The sequence below is a fragment of the Nannobrachium achirus genome (genome assembly GCF_963921795.1).
Source record: "Nannobrachium achirus genome assembly, chromosome: 21".
NCBI classification, from domain to species: domain Eukaryota; kingdom Metazoa; phylum Chordata; class Actinopteri; order Myctophiformes; family Myctophidae; genus Nannobrachium; species Nannobrachium achirus.
Window position 1 is genome coordinate 33,213,487 of NC_137828.1, and position 21,739 is coordinate 33,235,225.

The window sequence follows — 21,739 nt, forward strand, 5'->3', positions numbered from 1 at the left end:
TAGGATGCAATAAATGAGCCGGCGCTGCTTGCAGTGAGGCCTCCTCCCTGTGTAGACAAACACAACAGCGTGCACCGCCTGCTGCAGCCATTCACTCACACAATAACCCTATTTATCCAATTAACAGATAATGAGCAGCCTGATTTGGGGCTGTTTGCCCTGTGTATTTGCTTTAGTAAGGCGTGCACAGGGAGAGATTGCACGCCCTTCTTTTTCGCGCCGGCTCTGTGGAACTGCGTGCGTTTGCATGTGGAAGCTGGAGTGATTGGCGCTGACGGAGGCATTGTTTGCCTACGGCCTGATGCCTTCCGTATGGACGCGTCTAGCCGGGCCGAGCTCTCGTCTCTCCCGCACTGGAGATTGAAGATGCTGAAAGACATAGAGGGCTAATTGACACAGCCTCACTCGGGCTGTTGGTGAGGAAGAGTGAGGGAGAAGAGAGAGAGAGAGAGAGAGAGAGAGAGAGAGAGAGAGAGAGAGAGAGAGAGAGAGAGAGAGGGAGGAAATCGAGGACCTCCTCCTAAGTAGCCATAGTAGGCGATTAGTGGGCTGAGGTTGTTTACTAAATACTGTGGGGTGTTATTTTGTGAACACGCCACTGTTTGGATCTGGAATATGTGGCTGAAAGAGCAGGAAATGAGTTTGAGGATCTCTGTTGATTGCCATCGCAAGTCCTTTCTCACTGAAGCTCACTTGTGTGTTTGTTTGTAAATGGCAATTATGTTTGCGTTAAAGAATGTAAAAAGGAAGCCACTGGTTTCAATCGAAATTGAAATTGTATTTAAAATAATCTTTCGTCCATTGTTCTGTTCCTATTATGCACCATCACACAGATTATTGTCAGTGTTATTGTTTTCAAATGATAGAAATAAAATATATATATATAAAAAAAGACAGTAGCATCCTAACAGTCAGCTTCTGTAAATTATGTAAAATGTCCACTTAATTTGCTCCTGTTACACATTTATTTAAGATTTATTTAAGTCATTATTTAATGTTTTGAGAACTGTAACAACCATTAGTATAATCAACATAGGTGCTATATCTTATTAAGAGAAAGTCACTGGCTTTACCCTTCAATGGTGACAACTGACAAGCCTCTCTTTCTGTGGTGGTCACAGTGGTAGGCGGCGTGTGATAAAACGTCTACCTTAAATCTGTCTCGATGGGCCCTCAAAGGCGAACTGGCCTTCTGGAAATAATTTGGAGGGTTGAAGAGCACAGTATTAACAGATTTAATGTTGCTACTCAGTGGATTGCTCGAGCACCATGTCAGATTTAACAAAATGAGAGAGACAAATTGCACATCCAACAAAACACCAAAATCTGTTAAGAGTTTTAATTACATACAACATTTCAAATGATGTGTCCACAGATTAAAGGTGTCACAACTCTTTATTTGTGTTCTGCACTTTGATATGCTCAGATTATGGACAAAAATACAGATTACATTAATCAGAAATCTGACAAATATTTCTATTCATTTCCCCTTTAAATATCAGTTTGATTATTATTGCAGTAATAAATAGTTAAACAAACAAACAAACACATTTTATAAATTAACCAAGAAAAAGAAAAAATAATCATAAACTAAAATGTTATTGTTTAAAATTACATTAATCTGTAATTTACCAGGATGTATTCCTTTTTTTTGGAGCCTGTGTGTTAGTTAAAAATGTTCTGAAAAAAAAAATGTACTGTATTTTCTCAAATGGCCATTTTTATCCAAATGAAAAAGAAAAAGACAAGTTGAATTAATCTGTATTGCATTTGTTGGAAGCCCTCATTTCTTCGGCCACATTTAGAGATACAAGTGAAGTGTAGCATTTTGTAAACTGTGCCTAATTCCACACACATCTGTGTCCAATTGTTGTCCGCATCTACATTCTTTGCGAGTGGATTTATTTTTCCTGGGCCACCATGTGGATTCAGCTGACCAGCTTAAGTGGGGATTAGTTGTTTTAAAGTTATTTTGATTAAAGCATTGTTTTTCAAAACGTGTAACTCACAACACATGGCTTACGTAGTCTGTAAAATTCAAAGGAATATTGTACTCACTGCCCTATAAAATTATTATCCGTGGTGCGTGGAGTGAGGAAGGGCAATAAATAACGCATCCAAGACAATTCCTTAAATGTCTCACATTTCTCTCGCAGGGTCATCTTCCGTCTGACCGTTTCCATGTCAAATAGTGCTTAAATCACACAGAGGACTCAAATAGAGTCCTTTGCACGGCAATCCTTTTACCTAACCTGTCAAATTCTTTTAAACACCAAATATACTGCATAGTGTGATTATAAAGAAAACGAACACCTTCCATTTTACGCTAAAATGGCAGAGGTTTATAAGCAAGTCTTTGCAGTGTAGTAATGCTTTTTATTGTGTACTGTAGGCGTAGATACCACAAAACCTAGGCATGTATACATTTTGTGACAAAGAAGATGATCTTTGCTAACAGCTTAGCTGTGGCTGTCTTTTGACACTGGAGATGCAGGTCTTGAAACAAGTAAACCGAAACTAAAGGTCTTGCAAACAACCGCGAGCAAAGCGTGTTTTCTCTCTCTCTCTCTCTCTCTCTCTCTCTCTCTCTCTCTCTCTCTCTCTCTCTCTCTCTCTCTCTCTCTCTCTCTCTCTCTCTCTCTCTCTCCCCTCTCTCTCTCTCTCTCTCTCCTCCCCCCCCTCCCTCTCTCTCTAGCCTGATGACACCTCCAACGCTTCATCTAGCCTGGCTTTGTTCTGCTAGCTTCAAAGACCTGGCGGTTCAGGTTGAACTGAGAGGCACATCAAAAGATGCTGAATGCTGTCTTTTTTTAAACAATAAATATTTAGCAGTGCAGAAGCAGGGCTTGTTTTTTTACTTTTAAAAGCAGTGGTTCTTCTTTTGCCCCCCCCCCCACCCCTTCACCCCCACACGTTCACCTGGCCTGCATCACCTGCTGGCTGGCTGTCTGGAGCTGGCTTGCAGCTAAGACACCAGCATGGGGATGACCTTATAGGCCCTCAGCATCTCTCTCTCTCTCTCTCTCTCTCTCTCTCTCTCTCTCTCTCTCTCTCTCTCTCTCTCTCTCCCCCTCTCACTAGGGATGGGACGATACGCGATATTATCGCTTATCGTGATAATAAACACTCACAATAATCGTATCTTGGAGATTTAATTTATCGCAATATCGTCCTCCGTCATGCACTGGAATCAATTCACCTTTTATTTGCCGAGCTGCGCCATACCCTAACCCTAACCCTTACCACTTAAACCCTCTATAATTGGTACAGTTTACAGTTACAGTTTAGGCATTTAGCAGACGCTTTTAATCCAAAGCGACTTAGTAAAAGGTACTTATAATATACGTCTTTTTTTCCACTCTATCAAATGTCTTTGCCAAAAAATAGCCGATCTGCAAGCTCACAACGCGTCGCATTTTTTTGGGCAAATGTTACACCCCAGCATAATGGATTTTGATTATTGCGATAATATCGTAAATCGCGATTTCTTTTGTCTCAATAATCGTGAAATGACATTTTCATATTGTCCCATCCCTACCTCTCACACATCCCTCTCGCTCTTGCTCCCACACACTTCCCCTTCTCTGATCGTTGTTAATGTGCTGTGGCAAAATGTGTTTCTCTTTCTTCTTTATAGCTTTTACCTCTACCCCCCTTCCTTCCCCTCCGTCGACATCTTTGCATTTCTCTCCTTCATACCTCGGTCGGCAGCCCGTGCGCGGACGGACTGACGCGCGGCTGTTGTTGTCTGTTGCCTACAGAGTGACGATAAAATAAAACGTTTTATTTTTTTTGCCAAGCTGGCCGATACCACGGAAACATGCGACATGGAAAGTAGACAAACTGTAAAAGCTGGAATGGTATTCATGAAAGGCTTCGCCCTGGTGCGAAGAGCAAAGCCTGTCGAAAAAAGAAAGAGAGAAAAAAAAAGAAGAACCGTAAGACCACGCAGCTCAGGTTACCCTGGTTCATGTAAACAGTCAGCCATTAAAAATTCATGCCAGGATTTTTGAAAATGACTGTATGTGTCTTTTCTCTCGTTCTTTTTTTTTTCTCCTCCGATCATCCCCTCCCCTTCTTCTTCCTGACCAGTTGAGTACCTTTGACCTCTGTTGGACCCTGCGTTCCCGCGGTGGGCCAGAGTCAGGTCTGATATAGTGTTATAGCCAGCGCAGGTATATGGCTGCGCTTGATGTTGCGGAGAGGCGAGCAGGGCAGGAGTGGACAGCAAAATGTAACTGTCAGCTAAAAGAGAGTAATAGAGGCATTCGTAGCGTCATAGGAAACATATGTGCCTCCATATGCGCTCTCTCTCCGCGTTCTTATTTCCAGTCGGCTTCATTGTCTGAGATGCATCACTGATCCAGGGGCCTCCGAAGGGCCCCTGTGTGTGTGTGTGTGTGTGTGTGTGTGTGTGTCTGTGTGTGTGTGTGTGTGTGTGTGTGTGTGTGTGTGTGTGTGTGTGTGTGTGTGTGTGTGTGTGTGTGTGTGTGGGCGTGCACATGCAGATGTGAAAAAAACTTTGAGCATTAGAACGAGAAAGAGACATATAGTGCATGTGTGAACTATATACTATATATATATCTGTATCTGTATCTGTGTGTGTGTGTGTGTGTGTGTGTGTGTGTGTGTGTGTGTGTGTGTGTGTGTGTGTGTGTGTGTGTGTGTGTGTGTGTGTGTATTATATCGTCGTTGTCGGGTGGAAACCTTGTATGTCCAAAACCGTTAGTTTTGTATTTATCCTTTTTTAAATGATCAAAACTAGTGAAAATAGCCGATCTAAAAGATCTAAAAAGATCTATAGATCAGCTATTTTCACTAGTTTTCCGGCGACAGTCTTGTATGGTGAATCAGGGCTTTGCTTTATGAGAAGAGCATACAAATGTGAAACTTGGAGATACGAGGTTTCCACCCGACAGTGACGATATATATATATATACACAGTATATATATATATTTATACCTGTATATCGCTGTCTCCTTTGTGAGTGGCTGTGGTGGAGCTTGTGTTATGTTGTTGCCGTGGCCCCAGGCATTGCGGGCAGGCAGGCCCCCGCGGGAAGCGGCCCTGCCGGTCATTAGGAGCTGTCAGTGTGCCGGGGGAGAGCGGGGAGTGCTGATAAATTTCAGATAGTGTCAATTGCGGATGAAAGATCTGCTGAAGGATGCAGGGGATGTCACGCTCCACTCACCTCCGCTCAACAAGTCCCATCTCCCCTTCCCAGGCAGCGGGCTACCTCAGGCAGGCAAGCCAGGCAGAACACCCCCCCACCTCCCACTCCCAACCACCACCACCACCACCACCACCAGGGGCGTCACAAGGGGTGGGGGGGAGTGGGACTGAGTTACTAGGGCCCAAGGTGGTGGGGCCTGGAATTATTTGATACTTTAGCTATTGAAAAATAGCAGATATACGAGCTCGCAGCGCAGCATTCTTGAAAAGTTGTGAAAACGTGTGCAAATCTTTGAATATTATGTGTTTTTTAAGCAAAAAAAAAAAATCACATTTTGCTTCATGGGGGGTCCCTGGAACTAAATATTTTGAGATGGGGGTCCGTAGCCAAATACATATCATTTTGGGGGTCCTTCACATGAAAAAGTTTGAGCAATACTGACATAGAAACACGTTTTTTTCTTCTTCTTTTTTTTTACTTCAAAAAACGTTCAAAACCGGATTTGAAATATTCAAAGACTTGCAAAAATGTTCACGATTTAAAAAAAATAGCAGATCTCTAGCAGAGCTTGTTTATCTGCTATTCTTCAATAGTAAAAGTACCCAGGGCCCAGAATTTGATGCGACACCCCTGACCACCACTACCACCACCCCCAACCCCCTCACCTACCTACCCCCCCACCCCCGCCCCCACTCCCATCCCATCCCATCCCCACTCCACCCCTCCCCTTCCTGCTTACCTTGGCTAAGCCTTTTTGCATGTTGATTGGGGGAGGGCTAATCCAGTTTGCAGCTGTCGTAGACCAATGATGAATCACCTTTCCGTCATTTGGCCGTGCTCCCCTCGCTGGGGGAGGAGGGAGGAGGGAGGGCCCTGGAGGAGGAAACAACAGTGCAGCGAGAGGCTGCGGCTCGGAAAACACAATGTGCGCCTCTGTTTCCCCCGGCATAGCCTGCTCTTCCCATTCTAGCTGCAGAATAACAATAATGTTTTCTCAGACAACCACTTTTGTGTCACGGATGGCTCTGGACTGTGACATCGAGCTGCAATAACAAGGAGGGACATTGTTTCTGCCTGGGCAGGTGGAGAGAGAAAAGGAGAGAGGGACAGAGAGAGAGGGAGAGAGAGAGAGAGAGAGAGGGAAAGAGTTTGTGGCTTGTGAGGACCCTAAACCATCCAGGTCCAGGTAAGAGCAGAGTTGAATGGGGGCCAAAACAGGCTCCCTGCGTTCCCGGCGCAGTGGGATGGCCTCAGACGCTGAGTAGTTGTCAGACGTTCTCTGCTCAATGTGTGTTTGTCTGATTGGAGATGCACTGGAGCCTTTATAGCTGTTAGCCTGTGGCAAAGAAGTTTGGGGCAGGGGGACAGGAAAATGGGATTAGTTCGAGGGAGTGTGTGATGGGGAAATAATGATTAGATGGGAATATCCAGGTAATTTTGTGGCAATTTAGTATGAAAGTTACTGGAGTGCTTGTATTCGTATTGTTGTATATTTGAGGCGTGAGATTCTTAAGGGATGAGTAAACTAATATACCTGTGGGGAAAGGACAGTATGTGTCATAGTGGAGTTTGTGTGAAGACGATTGGCCTGGCCTTTTATGCTCCTGGTTATTCTTTTTTAGTTGTAGCTATTATTTAGTATTTGCTGTAACATGCTACCTGAAAAAAAAAACGTTTTGAAAATTTTACCCCAGCATTATTGAATAATTATATCGTACTATAATCTTAAATATCATGCATTTATATACTATATCATAACTCAATCTTTCTATTTCTCATGTCAGGCATATTGATGCCTGATCTGATAGCATCAATATAGAACTTTTGCATTTATCTTTGTGGCCCTATATTAAAGCCCAGTGTTTATCGATAGCAGAGATACTCAGAGCCTTTTAAATCTAATTGTGAATGACAGTATAATGTAGAAAACATTTTCTGGTAATTTCATTAACTCACTATTGCATTGGGCAGAGCGGCAAAGACAAATAAGAGGCTTTGGATTTGTGGCCGTGCTTTTCAAATCACTCGTGCCTGCTTTCTACTCCATTGTCTACGCTTGATCAAATCCTCTGTGCACACAAATGAGAAGATAGAATAATGTTTTTAGTGGTGTGGTCCTCAGTATAAACACAGCAACAATTAAGGAGCTTGCCAGAGCAAACAAAATGCCTGGTGAACTTCTCATCTCCCATCACTGAGGCATGGGCCCTTATAATCAAGCTGAGTGCTGTACTTTTAACAAGCACATTAACCATAGCCTCAAACCAAGGAACATCTGTTAACAGTCTACAATGACATGCAATGCAAGACGCACACTTCAGGCCGTTTCTGCTTTTTGACATGCATCAGAGTAAATTGAAATATGACATTTTGGTTTAAATCGTGTAAAGCATTGAATTGCTTTTATGATCATTGAATCAATGAAATTGTAAAGTTTCTGTTCAATTTCTGCAAATATATATAGCTGTATTTTGTCCTATGATTTCCTATTAATTTGATAATTCCTATTAATTTGTACATTGTTTACTAGAATTTAAGCAATGATTTTATCATCTGCATTTGATTGATTCATTACCTAATATACTGTACAGTGTAGTTTTCCCTAAAATTGTGCTTCGATTTTGTTTTAATATTATTTAATCATTGTTCTGTACCTTATCAGTGGTCTAAATAATATTCTTTTTTATTTCACTTCATACCAACATTACCATTTTACTTGAGTCCCAAAAGAAATCCATAATACCACATTATGTGCATACTAGAGCTGTATGTCTTTTCTGGATCCGGAGTGGTATTTATAATTTAATTTAATGTGTGTGTGTGTGTGTGTGTGTGTGTGTGTGTGTGTGTGTGTGTGTGTGTGTGTGTGTGTGTGTGTGTGTTTGTGTACTGTGTGTGTGTGTGTGTGTGTGCGTGTGTGTGTGTGCGTGCGTGTGTCTGTGTTTTGATGTCCTCGTGTGTGTGTGTGTGTGTGTGTGTGTGTGTGTGTGTGTGTGTGTGTGTGTGTGTGTGTGTGTGTGTGTGTGTGTGTGTGTGTGAACATGTGTGTGTGCACATGTGTGTGTGTGTGTGTGTGTGTGTGTGTCTGTGTTTTGATGTCCTCGGATATGCACACGTGTGTACGCGTGCGTGTGAAAGATTGTCCGCGTGATCGTGTGCGCCTGCGTCCGTGTACATGCACGTCTGTGTGTGTATGTCCACGTACATGTGTGTGTGCGTGCCCGTGCGTGTCTGTCTCTCGTCAGGTCTATGGAAATGCAGGATCTAGCCAGTCCTCACAGCCGAGTAAGTGGAAGCAGCGAATCGCCTAATGGTCCCAACCTCGACAACTCCCATATCAATAACAATTCCATGACCCCCAATGGCGCTGAAGGTATGTGTGCACAGGGCTGCTCCTCTTAACGTGCTCTCTTGCGCTATCCTAAAACACCGAAGGCAGGTTAACTTAGGGAGGGCTGGCTGATGTGACATTGTGGCTCTCAATGTGAAAACGGAGTAGTAGGACTTTCTGGTGTGAAGTCTTCGGTTGCCACAGAATTTATGCAGGGCGGTGTACGGCTTTTAACATGTGAGGCTTTGTCAGAAAAGGAGCAATTCTACTGTATATGTTTGAAATATGGAACTGTGGGGCGAGGTTAGGAAATGCTTTTAGGAGCATTATAATATAGACATGTCTCTTCATTCTCTTCTACACTGTACCCTTTTCAGTTTATTTTCTGACACTGAGAGTGATTTCTCTTTACAGAGACTATCACTGTAGCAGTTTGTTTAAGTTACCATGTAATTATTCAAAAACCCATAGCATGAACACGATGGTGTTTTGCATGTGGGTTGTACTGTACACACCTATTTACTCAGGTGATGGGCCTGTACGTTCAAAGCTCAGACCTTGTTTAGTCAAGCAGTCATGCCCATATTACTGAGCGGCTAAAGTCAGTAGAAAAAATAAAGTCCCTACGACTATCGTGGAATTATTTAAGGAACTTTAGTTTATACACAGTAAAATGATTAAATGTTTATTGAATTTAACTCTGAAAGTGTATAAATGGACCCTCCTTTGTACTTTTAGAATTAAATAAGCTGTGCAGTTGTGGATAGTACTGGCTACTGGTTTCCTTACATAGGCTCTATTAGGCTGTGCTTGACAGGGGACCCGTAGACTTGGTGCACACTGTCATGTGTCCTTTGCCATTCTTTCTTTCCCATAGGTGATAACATCACAATGCTTACCACTGCAGACTGGTTGTTAGGTTCTAACTCACAGTCCGCTGCAGGTTTGTCTTCTACCGGTGATACAATGAAAGGACAATACTTGGTGTTGGTTTCAACTGGACTCAAAGACAGAGAAAGAGAGCGATCACGAAAGTAAAAGCACCACTTTAGTTTTCCCCCTGGCTCACTTCAGTGAATGAGATTTGAATGCTCACACATTAAATTTGTGTAAAAGAAATCACAAACAAATCTCCCAGTCACACAAAATATGTCTGTCGCAAAACAGAGAGAAAAAGGAGAAGTTGCTTCAACTATTGTTCCTTTCATTCGGAGACTTGTTGGCATTTCATTGCTGTGTTATTATTTTGAAAGCAGCTGTGTTATTATTTTGAAAGCATGGTTTGAGATTGGATGGACTTGGAGTCCACTGCTGATGAGTAGTTAGCCTGTGAGACTTACCATACAGTGATGTGCATAATTATTTTTTACCTTTTACGTTGTGTCCTGTGCCGTTGCCTAAATACAGTGTTTATTGTGTGCCTTGTGTGAGCTGAGTGAGTGACAGTTTGTGCATGCACATCACTATCATTTCTTTCATTGTTGTGTTGTTCCAAAAAAAAAAAAAAAAAGACGCTCCCCGTCAACATATGTTTCCGCGCAGAAAGAGCATAGCGGAAACATGTAAAACATGACAGCAAATGGCTTCTTCAACCATGAGGGAATCCACTGAGCATGACTCCCTTGCCCACATAGTGAATTTGTTTTGCCAAAAAAAAGAAAGGAGAAAAAAAAGAAAAAAAGAGAGAAAAAAATTCCCCCAGCCTGCCTGAAGTGAAATGGATTGATTTCAAAGATTCCTGAGCTGTCAGATAGCTGTGAAATTGTCTGTGCAGAGCTGTCGCTGTAGCTGTTTAAGGGAGCCAAGGTCAAACAGCGTTCGCTACACTCTTAAAAAGATTTTATACACCGTACATTGTCTTGACATTTCAATCATGCTTGCACGTCCATACGGGATCTTTTATTTTTTATTTCTTCTTCTTCTTTTTTAACCAATGATTCTGACTTATGTTTGCTTATTTCTCCCCTACGCTACATTTTAAACACGGGTAAGCCATTAAGTAATAGTTAAATTATAAATCCATTAAATATAAATCCATTATGAGTTTAATTGACTGTTCTAATTGAATGTTTGGCTAAATGTGCTATCAAACACTATAAAGTTTGGCTTATATTGCTGTTGTAGAATTGTTCAAATAAGTGCATGAATAAGCTTTACTGTGGGAAATGATACCATCTCAGTCATTGTTGAGTAAGTCTTAGTCTAATCTTCTTATGAATCCCTAAGCCAAAGGATTTGTTTGTTTACAGTTGCTAGGCCTTTATACAACTAATAAGAATTGCTATTTAAGAATGAATTCCATTTGACCAATAGTTTTGGATGAAGATTGTAGTGAAAGGTTGTTTGACTCCTCCCTGCTGCCTCTGTTTTTATTCCACCTTGAAGTAACTTTTACCGTATTTTCAAAACAAACCTTTATTTTAGTGACTGTGAGAGTCAGACTTTAGTACAGTTTGGAGTAGTTTGACTTCTTCTTTCCTTTGCAGACTGTGATTGGGTGCCTGTGGTGACAGTGTGGCCTCTTTGTTCGCAGTTAAATCAGAGCCAATGAGCAGCAGCGATATCACCACCTCGGTAGCGGACGCCTCTTTAGACAGCTTCTCAGGATCAGGTGAGTGTGGGTGTGGGTGTGGGTGTGGGTGTGTGTGTGTGTGTGTGTGTGTGTGTGTGTGTGTGTGTGTGTGTGTGTGTGTGTGTGTGTGTGTGTGTGTGTGTGTGTGTGTGTGTGTGTGTGTGTGTGTGTATGTGTGTGTGCGTGTGCTTGTGTGCTTGTGTGCGTGTGCCTGTGTGTGTGTGGCTGCTTCCCACACACAACAGCAGAACTGATAAGTGAGAGATGAGCCCAAAGATGGGTGACCGATAAGCTGGCCCCCAGGAATTGTCCCTGCAGCTAAAACACCTATATAGTATACAGTATATTGTGTGTGTGTGTGTGTGTGTGTGTGTGTGTGTGTGCGTGTGTGCGTGTCTGTGTCTGTATCTTTGTCTGTGTGTGTGTGTGTGTGTGTGTGTGTGTGTGTGTGTGTGTGTGTGTGTGTGTGTGTGTGTGTGTGTGCGTGTGCGTGCGTGCGTGCGTGCGTGCGCAAGTGCAAGTGTGTGCGAGTGCAAGTGTGTGCGATTGCGAGTGCAAGTGTGTGTGTTCACACTGAGTTATGACCTGTACTGCACTGTGCTTGTCTGTCCAGTGGAGTGACATGGGGTCTCTGTGGCCCTACCTCTCTCCATGGGCTGTTATACTATCGCTCTCTCAGATATACACGCGTATGCGCAGGCACACACACACACACACACACACACACACACACACACACACACACACACACACACACACACACACACACACACGTTCAGGGGCATTGTGTGTTATATAATACGCAGGCCTAAAAAAACAAATATTAGAAATTAAAAACAATGTATCTGTAATGTATTTAATTTTATGTCAAAATGTGATTGTACATAGATTTTCTTTGTAGTAGTTCATGTTTCTATGAACAATGCATTATCAGCTCTGCGTCCATCGAACCACTCTCCCTGAAACAACTGCATATGGCGTTAGCTTGCCGCTAATTTTCCCCCATTTCCGCAACTGTTTAACCAAGCACTTGATACCTTAACGCTCGAAGCACATAAATCACTGCGCCGACTTTTGTCTTTTGACAATATTAATGAAATTTTGTAATCGTACACCCCCTCATCCTCCGTGGGGAAACCCTAAGCTCCGCTCAGAAAGAGCAAGGTTTCTTCCAGAGGACAGGTGCTGCTGATGTGGGAAACGTGTTCAATATTAATAATGTGTGTGAGGGCTTACAGCATACAGTTACATACAGTTAGTACTCCCCCGCAACCGAATCCCTTATTTTACATGTCACAACCAATTACACAAATGTCTCAGAATTGTGCTACTCAACTGTATTTAACAATGGTAGTGAGCGTGACACGCTCTTAACTGTGTTTCACGTGCAATGGGAAGCTTAATTGTGCCAAAATGAGGTGTGCACCATTTGGGGGAAAAAAAAGAAAGAAGTAAATATTGGAATTTCAGTTAGCAAATTTATCACACATCTTTCTTTCCAATAACTAGAAAATGTAATATTTAGTGTATTTTCGTCTCAAATTATTTGGTTCTACTAGGCCTTTATTTTTTTAATGTATACTTCGTTGCACCGGTGACGCACATCGAAAATAGCTGATCTACAAAATCACAACTCACCACACGACGATGCATGGTGGGTTTGTATATTCGGCTATTTTAGCGACACACTGTCAACCAAGTATAAATCAAAATCAGCCACAAGTACAACATATTTCTGTTATACTTGTGGCTGAATTTGATTTACACTTGGTTCTTACAAACAGTAATAACTCGGGGGGTTGGAATTGCAACACGTGTGCAACGTGATTCTTACTACGGCTTCAAAACAAGCAAAACTCTATATGTGATTCATATGCTCAGAGGGGGATTTCCCCAAGTTCAACAGGGCTGTGTGGAACCACACCGACGGGTAGCATGTTTAATGAAGGAGTGATTATGCAGTAGCGCTCGTTACCTGCAATCAGTGATGTCACTTCCAATGTAGTGTGGTCGTGGGTTTAAAGGCCTGAGGCACCCATGCAGAGCCACGGGCCCCACACTGATTCAGACCATCCTGTGTGTGTTTACACCAGCGGTCGTCATGGCAGCCCCGCAAGTATCTCACAGATACTGCGGGTCAGCAGAAAAATCTGACTTTCTTACCTGATTATTTTACTTCATTATTGCTCTCCGGTTTTCAACCTTAAATAAGGTTACTGAAATAAATAGTGTAATGCAATGTAATTACTGTTTCCTTGGAATCCAGAAGTTCTGTTGGCAAAAGATAATATTTACCTTATTTCTTAATGTTTAAATATGTGCTTGCCTCTTTTCTTTTTAACTCTCCTCAGCTATTGGAACCAGTGGCTTCAGCCCAAGACAAACTCACCAGTTCTCTCCGCAGATTTACCCTTCCAAGTAAGGCTTCTTTTTAGTTTTCTTTAAAAAAATAAGCAGCATCCAACTTCATTTAGAACTTTAATTAGATCCTTCTGCTAGATTGGCTTTTCTGCCTGGCTTTGTTTGCCTGGATGTCTGCAGCTTGTGCACTCCCAAATCTGTTGTAATTATTATCTTGCAAAAATTTCCTTTGCCATTTATTATTCTTTCGCCATGTATACCAGCCACGTGATGGCTATCTCCCTTACAGCTTTGGCTCAGAATTTGTCAGTGAGCAAAGTTTGTGTTATGGTTTTTGGGGTAAAATACAGTCCTCTTGTCTTTCCTGCTTCCCTCTCTCACTTTTCCCTTTTGTTTCTTTTCTCAAATAGCAGAACATATCCACATATTCTCCCGACCCCTTCATCCCAGAATATGGCTGCGTATGGGCAGACGCAGTACACCACAGGAATGCAGCAGGCCGCAGCCTATGCTAGCTACCCCCAGCCCGGCCAGCCATACGGCATCCCAGCCTATGGTAAGATCTCACTGACATAGTGGTGGGGAAAGTATTCACTTTTGTTTCTTGAGTTTGATTGATTGAGTATTTTATTAGACAAAAGTGGAGAACAGAACAAGTATAGCCAATACATTAAAAGAATGTAGTACAGTACAAGTACAGTTAAACACCCTGCCTAAAAGGAGCATCCCAAATAAGTCCTTTTACTTTTTTTTTTCGTCGGAAGTCCTTGGTATTCAACTCATGGATATAACAAATAGCAAAAAAATAATAATCAAATAGTAAAAGTATCAATACTGCTACGTAGAAATACTCTGTTACAAGTAAGAGCCCGGAATTAAAAATTTACTTGAGTAAAAGTACACAAGTATTGGCATCAAAATGTACTTAAAGTACCAAAAGTCGAAAGTACTTGTTATGCAGAACGTCCTATTTCACTTTTCAAATCTATAAAGATCTTTTGAAAATCGCAGATCTACAAGCTCACAATGTGTTGCAATGCGACTCATCGTGAGCTTGTAATTCTTCTATTTTTAAATGGCTGAAATGTATATACTGTAAGGTTGAAGTAGTTAATGTATGTTTTGTAATAATAGTCAATCTACAAAGTAACTAGTAACTACGCCCGTTTCGTATTTATTTTCGGACCAGGGTTGATTTTTTTCAGATTTTCACAACTGTCACAACTGGGTCCCTTGCTCTCTCTCTCTTCTCTCTCTCTCCTTGGCCTGAAAAATGCTTTCGAGGATTTCGGATTTCCAAAACGCAACGAAAAAACGCAGTGCAGTGTGCATCCAGCTTAAAAGTACAATATTTGGATCCGAGAAGTAGTGGAGTAGAAGTAAAAGTATTGGAAATTGGAAATACTCAAGTAAAGTACAAATTCCTCAACATTTCTTAAGTACAGCACTTAAATGTACTTAGTTACTACACCATTGCTGACATACATCGTATCCAGTCCTTGACAAGCTTGAAAGACCCCCTTTAATTTCCTCATGGTTGGATCCTCTTTGTGCTGCATTACAATGATATGCATCGAAGTCACAGCACAGAAATAATATTTGCTCCCCATGGTAGATATCAGGACGAATCTTAGCTTAGTACCAAGATTTTTCTCAAAATAAAGAAAGACCACGGGCAACGCTGAGTCATTGTTTAGTGCCTGCACGTGTTCCTCTAATGCCACACACAACAATTCGCTTATTAAGCTGTTCCGACAGATCTGAAAGATTGCTGATATAAATTTCAAAACAAGAACTGGTTTCCTCTGGCATCGCAAGAGCGAAACAAGGGAGAACATAGCTAACAGTGTGCTTTATTTGTCCAAAGTCTTTCGTAGTACTTTGACCCGAAAATGCCTTTCCAATAATGTAGAGGAATTTATGCTGTTTGTTTGAGTGGTGGCAGCAAAACCTGCTGTAACATAGACATTTACATTGGGACTGATTCAATCTAACTCTTTGCCAGTTTAACTAACAAACACTAGCAAGTGTAACCTATAATTATTTTTGGAACTTCTCACAGATGGTCTCTCACAGATGGTCTATCTTAAATAATAATACTTATGTTAGAAATCACTAATTCAAAAATAGTGTGTGTTTTTCAACTCCAGTCCTCTGGGACCACTAGTACAGCTAGTTTTCTATCTTACGGTTAATTGCAATCACCCGTCGTTCCGGGTATAACTACTCACTGATTAGATATCTAGAGTGACAAGGACATCGTCACATCAGTTGAATGTAATTAACGATCTGGTAGAATGGAAAACCAGCCGAACCAGTGGTCCCTGAGGACCGGAGTTGAGAACCACTGTTAAGGGCCATACCCGGTTTGACAGCCAAGTACTAGTTGTCCCGCAGACAACTGCTTTGCAGCGAGATTGAACCCTGTGCAATCTAATATTTCTAAACGACTGATAATAGTGATAATCAGTGATCATCCATTCGGCGATAACACACACACACACAAGCGAACGCCTCTGTGCCCCTTTGCTGTGTCCATGCAGTGAAATTGAAACCTGTGTGTTGACTGTTGCTTGTGCATCAAACCGATCTGGTGTCACTAACTGATTTAGGTCCATTGTGGGCAGGCATAAAGACGGAGGGGGGCCTGAGTCAAGCCCAGTCCCCGGGACAGACGGGCTTCCTTAGCTACAGCTCCCAATTCACCACACCACAGACGGGACAAGCCCCATACAGCTACCAGATGCAAGGTGAGGACCTACTTGCCTCCTCAATACCCAACTTCTCTATTTCCTCAATCCCAATTGTATTTACTTCCTCAACCGCCAACATTATATACCTCTTCAAACCCAACTTATCGACTTATTCCACCCTCTGCCTTTCTACCTCCCCAATAACCAACCATTCTACGGCTCAAACCTCAACCCCCATAACTCCTCTATTTCTTCCACCCCAACCTGTCCACTTTGCCAATAACCAACTTCTCTACTTCCTCAATCCCCAATGTTTGTTTCTTCCTCAATCCTCAACTCATCTTCCACCCCAACATCTCTACTTCCTCATTAACCAACTTCTCTACTTCCTCAATCAACAACTTCTCTACCACTTTGCCTCTACTATTTCTTCTCTCAGACAGTACAACTGCATACCTCTTAGGAATAGCTGTTGAATGTTATTAGTCTCCCATATGCCTTTTCATGCTTTTTATTCAAACTATGCTGCACTCATTCGTCAAGAAAATGTAACAAATACATCAACTGGATGGGAATCTAGCACTGGTAGAATAGTTCCCTAGTACAGGGGTTTTCAAAGTGGGTGACAGGGCACCCTGGGGTGCCGCGACGGCAGTCCAGGGGTGCCGCAAGATAATTTGATAATATTTGGAATATATTTGGACACTGAAAAAATATTTTGTATCATTTTAAACTTGAAGCACAAAGTTATTTTCAGTCAGTTCTAACCAAAATGGCTATTATCTCAACGCTTTCCTCGCAACACAATCACTAAAATATCGTCACTGTCGGGCAGAAACCTCGTATCTCCAAGTTTCAAATGTGTACGTCTTTTGGTAAAGCAAGGCCCTGCTTCATCATACAAGACTGTCGCACAAAACTAGTGAAAACAGCCGATCTACAAGCACTGTGTGCTTGTAGATCTGCTGTTTTCACTAGTTTAGTACATTTTATAGATGATAAATACAAAACGAATGGTTTTGGACATACAAGGTTTCCACTCGACAACGACGATATGCTATAAATATAAGGTGCTGGGAGTGAAAATTATAATGTAGGGATGCCTCGGATTAAAACAATATTCATGGGGTGCCCTGAGATAAAAAGGTTTGGGAACCCCTGCCCTAGTACAAGTCCTTTTCTGTTGTCCTCGCTCTATTTTTGACGAACCTACTGTATCTTTCCCCTTTGATCCTCAATATCTATTATCCCAAAGCACAAAGGTCCTCTTTACAGTTGTTTAAAGCTAATCCTGCTTTATAACATACTTTATTATTTTCATTTGCACGCATTTTTGCATTTCTCTGTACAGCAAACATTTCAGCCCTGTTTCCTCTCCCCTCCGGTCAACCGTACCAAGCTACTTTTTATTTATTCTCTTTAAAGGAGATTAGAGAAAAGATTCTCTGTCCTTGATTTAACGATTCAACGGCATGCGTGAGGCCCTCGCCATATCCCAGGCAGATGCTGTGTCCGGGCAGTCGTTATGAGCTGCCTCCCCGACTGCTCCCTCTCCTCTTAAAACGAATCAACACAGATGGAAAAATGGCAGGCACTTAAGAGGCACCAGCCATGCCTATCCTCTCCCCTCAGCGCCACAGCCTTTAGTTTTTTCTCTCCCTGTGATCGTATTTGTATTTGTTTAAGAGCTGAGACTGTGGAGATTTATGGCCTTGAAGTCGATAAATACAAGTTGTCGCTCTCTCTCTCTCTCTCTCTCTCTCTCTCTCTCTCTCTCTCTCTCTCTCTCTCTCTCTCTCTCTCTCTCTGTCAAACAGCCCTTTACTTTGGCAACACCTGCGCCAGCCTAAGCTAGCTCTCTCTTTCTTGTTGCTCTCCTCTCCTGTCTGAACGTCTGAACGTGTGACTGTACTAGGAACATCTCCACATGTTGTTGAAAAGCCTCCAGAGCATCTTACAATAAATAACACTCGCCCAGCAACAGATGTGGCACAGGGAAGCCTCTTTTCTACGCCTCTTAACCAAATACAGTCGGCCGCAGCTAGAGATCTGCAGCGCTCTTCAGCCTGCTGCATGGTAGCTGCGAGCCGAGACACACACACACACACACACACACACACACACACACACACACACACACACACACACACACACACACACACACACACACAGAGAGAGAGATAGAGAAGGGGTAAGAAAAAGAGAGACAGAGAGCATGCGAGGCAGAATGTACAAGCTGCTTGGCTGGCCTCAGTGGTTTAACTCACGATGACAGTGTTATGTGCCCATTCATCTTCTGAGTATTATGCTTTCTCTCTGTCTCCCTCTCCCTCTGTCTTTCTCCTTCTCACTCCCTCTCCCTCTCCCTCTTTCCTGCTGCTATCTCTAGCTATCGGATGCCCCACACGGCGTTAAGTGCGTTAGTAATTGACAGCCCTGTTACATGACAGATTGACCACTATTGTGTGGCCCTTGTGTTCTCTAACCCTGGCTCTGGCCCTTGGCCACAGCATCATCATTACTCTGTATTGATCTGCCTGGGAGAGGCGGGCTGCAGGCCTGGGTGTCCTGAGTCTGACCATATATATATACTCAGGGTCTACAATGTGATACAGCCCACCCCCACCCCCCCACCCCCGTGTCCCTGCCACCAGCCCGTGGCCAGCTGTCAAGGGGAAAGGACGATTACATTAATGTTTTTCTGCGCTGGGCTTTCATGTCTGATGCCATGGAGCTTTGTGTGGGTGCTAAAGTTGCGATACCAAACTGCGCGGGGGAACAAAGGCATGCCTGTGCACCCTGACGTTACAGACCCTCATCATGGTTTATTGAGTGCATCCTTTTGGATTTGCTCCTACACGGCGCTGTTGTGTCACGCAGCGAAAATAGCCGACCTACAAGCTCACAGCGTGTCACAGTACGATGCGTTGTGAGCATGTAGCTTGGGAATGTTTTTGGCTATAAGGACAAGGCCAAAATAGGGATGCCTAGTTGAAAGTGGTTAAAGAGACAGAGAACCTATGCCGACGGTAGGACCAAGCAGATGTTAATTAGGTGAATAATTGGGTTCTAGGCAGTCTCTCAGTGGCAGTATGAGTGGAAGGAGTCGAGGCCCCGGTTTGCCTTTTAAAAGGAGAGCCCCATCTGGACTTGATAGCCTATTCCCAAGTGGGGCATACAAACTTCTGCTACAAATATTGTGCACTGATGATAGACTTAGCCCGTGGCAAGAGGACTGATCAAGCAAAGCAAATGGACTCCCAATTGCAGGGCCAGAAGGCAGGATGGGAGGGAGGGAGGGAGGGAGGGAAGAAGTGAGGGATGGTGTCTAGTCTTGAGTGAGTGAGCTAACTGGAGCAGGACAGGGGGAGGGAGAGAGAGAGAAAACATGCCCCCCGGGGAAGCGCAAGGGCCCCCCATTTCCCCCACCACCACTACCACCGCAACCACTACTACACCCTCCCCATTCTCAGTGGGCTTGCAGGGGTCCCCTTGGCTTTTATGTGGGTCCTTGTTCTCCACAGAGTAACCCTCTAACCCCACCAGTGAGAGCTTTTATGACTTTTTGAACTGTGCATTAGGCTAATTTGTTGTCGTTCAAAGCCTTTCTTTTCCACCCGGGCTTCTCCTTTTATTCTCTGTCTCGTTGTTTTGTTTTGTTGGACTTTCACTGGATGTGAAACTTTCTGAAAACAGACGTTTCTCTCTCTCTCTGTCTCTCTCTCTCTCTCTGTCTGTCTGTCTCTCTCTCTCTCTGTTGAAAAAGATCTTAAAATGTCAAACAAAATGACAAAAGTAGAGAGACTCGGTTGGAAAAGAAGGTGGAAAATAATCTTCCGTTTACACGTGTGATCGCTGGGAGAGGGAAGAAGCTAGACAAATAAATTGTCCGTCTTGGTAATCTGGAGGTATTTTATTTCCCTAAAGATTTTTAGCCCAAGCAGTGGCTACTTGGCTGACTGACAAGGCCAAGCCCTGCCTACAGTATATAGTTGTACAGTACTTAACGTCAAATAGCGAACATAACTGATCTACAAGCTCAAAACACATGGCAACGTGTTGTGAGATTGTGGATTGCTATTTTCTACAACATTTTTTGCATATTTTCACCACACGTTCGTCCAATTTTGCCAAATGTTCACCTATTATGACATGCCCGGAATAGGGATGAAAGGGTTCATTGGACTAAGACTCTTTCTTTCTTTCTTTCTTTCTTTCTTTCTTTCTTTCTTTCTTTCTTTCTTTCTTTCTTTCTTTTTTTCTTTCTTTCTCTCTCTTTCTCTCTCTCTCTCCTGCCATCCGCCCCTCTCTACCTCCCTTGGCCTCCCTACACACACACACACACACACACACACACACACACACACACACACACACACACACACACACACACACACACACACACACACACACACACACCTCCCTATTCTAAAAGCTGCTTTGCGTTTGTCATGGTGTGGGAGGGCCCTCCTTATGGGGCCAATGACCAGAGGATGAAAAGAACTCCCCATGTTTATCTCTGGGAACAAAGGTGTAATTACGCCCCCATTTAGGAACAGTAAATTAATCTGCCCCCCCTTCGTTTTCACTGACGCTACGGGATATGCTCTACGGCTGTGGGAGAAAGTGGTCGTGAGGATGAAGTGAAAAGGCAGTTCTTGAGAGACTACTGTGTCAGTGGTTCTCAAACCTTCTCATGTGAAGGACCCCCAAAATGATATGAATTTGGCCACGGACCCCCATCTCAAAATATTTAGTTCCAGGGACCCCCTCAGAAGCAAAATTTGAGTTACAAACGTCTAAAAATACATATATTCAAAGATTTGCACACATTTTCACGACTTTTTCAAAAATAGCAGATCTACAAGCTCGCAGCGCGGCACTCGGTGCCGCGCTGTGAGCTTGTATATCTGCTATTTTTTAATAGTTAAAGCAGTCAATAATCCTAGGCCTAAATGGGTTAATGTCCCTTGTGAATGCACAGAGAAATTATCTTTGAATTGGAGAGTTGAGGGTCATATTTGTAAAGGAGGTACAGGAACTAGCCCTTAGTGGATTGGTCAGTCATGACTCATGTCGCTATAGACACAGTTGTATATTAGGGGTCTTCAACCTTTTTCAGGCCAAGGACCCCTTAGCCGAGAGACAGGTGAAGCAGGGACCCCCTCTACATGTTGTATAAAACGGTGTTGCAGATTTTCATCGATTTCATCATAGATAGATTCATAGACTTGTTTGACAGCACTGTCATCAGTCGATGTTGGATTCGTGTTAATGTGTTTTGTCAGACATTTAATCACTTAAATTGTTGATGCTTTGTAAACTTGACCTATCACTCGGTACTTGGTCTGCTCTTTTTTTTACCTCCACGCCCAACCTATTTGCTGCTGCAAGGCGTTGAGAGCTTGTAGATCTGCTATTTTAGGCCAAAGTTTTCCTCAGAATAGGGATGTGAGGGTTCAAGTTGTTCATCTAAAATAATTATCCTATCACTCAAATATTTGGAGGCCCCCCTGTAGTAACTCTGAGGACCCCCTATGGGTCCCGGACCCCCAGTTGAAGACCTGTGGTGTATACTGTATGTATTTTTCAGCGGTGCTAACCGCTC

The 21,739-nt window shown here is 42.9% G+C and overlaps 1 protein-coding gene across 6 annotated transcripts in view; it reads left to right on the plus strand.

Annotated features, from left to right (window-relative positions):
• Positions 1-8,419: 8,419 nt before the first annotated feature.
• The window catches only part of eya1 (EYA transcriptional coactivator and phosphatase 1), a gene marked incomplete at its 5' end in the record, with an annotated part of 56,784 nt that continues 43,464 nt past the window's right edge, over positions 8,420-21,739 (plus strand). For 2 of the 6 annotated variants that reach the window (XM_080751552.1, XM_080751554.1), the window contains 5 exons: positions 8,424-8,547; positions 11,039-11,116; positions 13,429-13,495; positions 13,852-13,994; positions 16,066-16,188. In XM_080751552.1, coding sequence (XP_080607678.1) covers positions 8,424-8,547; positions 11,039-11,116; positions 13,429-13,495; positions 13,852-13,994; positions 16,066-16,188 — 535 coding nt within the window. Of the gene's footprint in view, positions 8,548-9,382; positions 9,449-11,038; positions 11,117-13,428; positions 13,496-13,848; positions 13,995-16,050; positions 16,189-21,739 lie in introns of all 6 variants that reach the window. The other 4 variants (XM_080751549.1, XM_080751550.1, XM_080751551.1 and 1 more) reach the window with 4 other exon arrangements.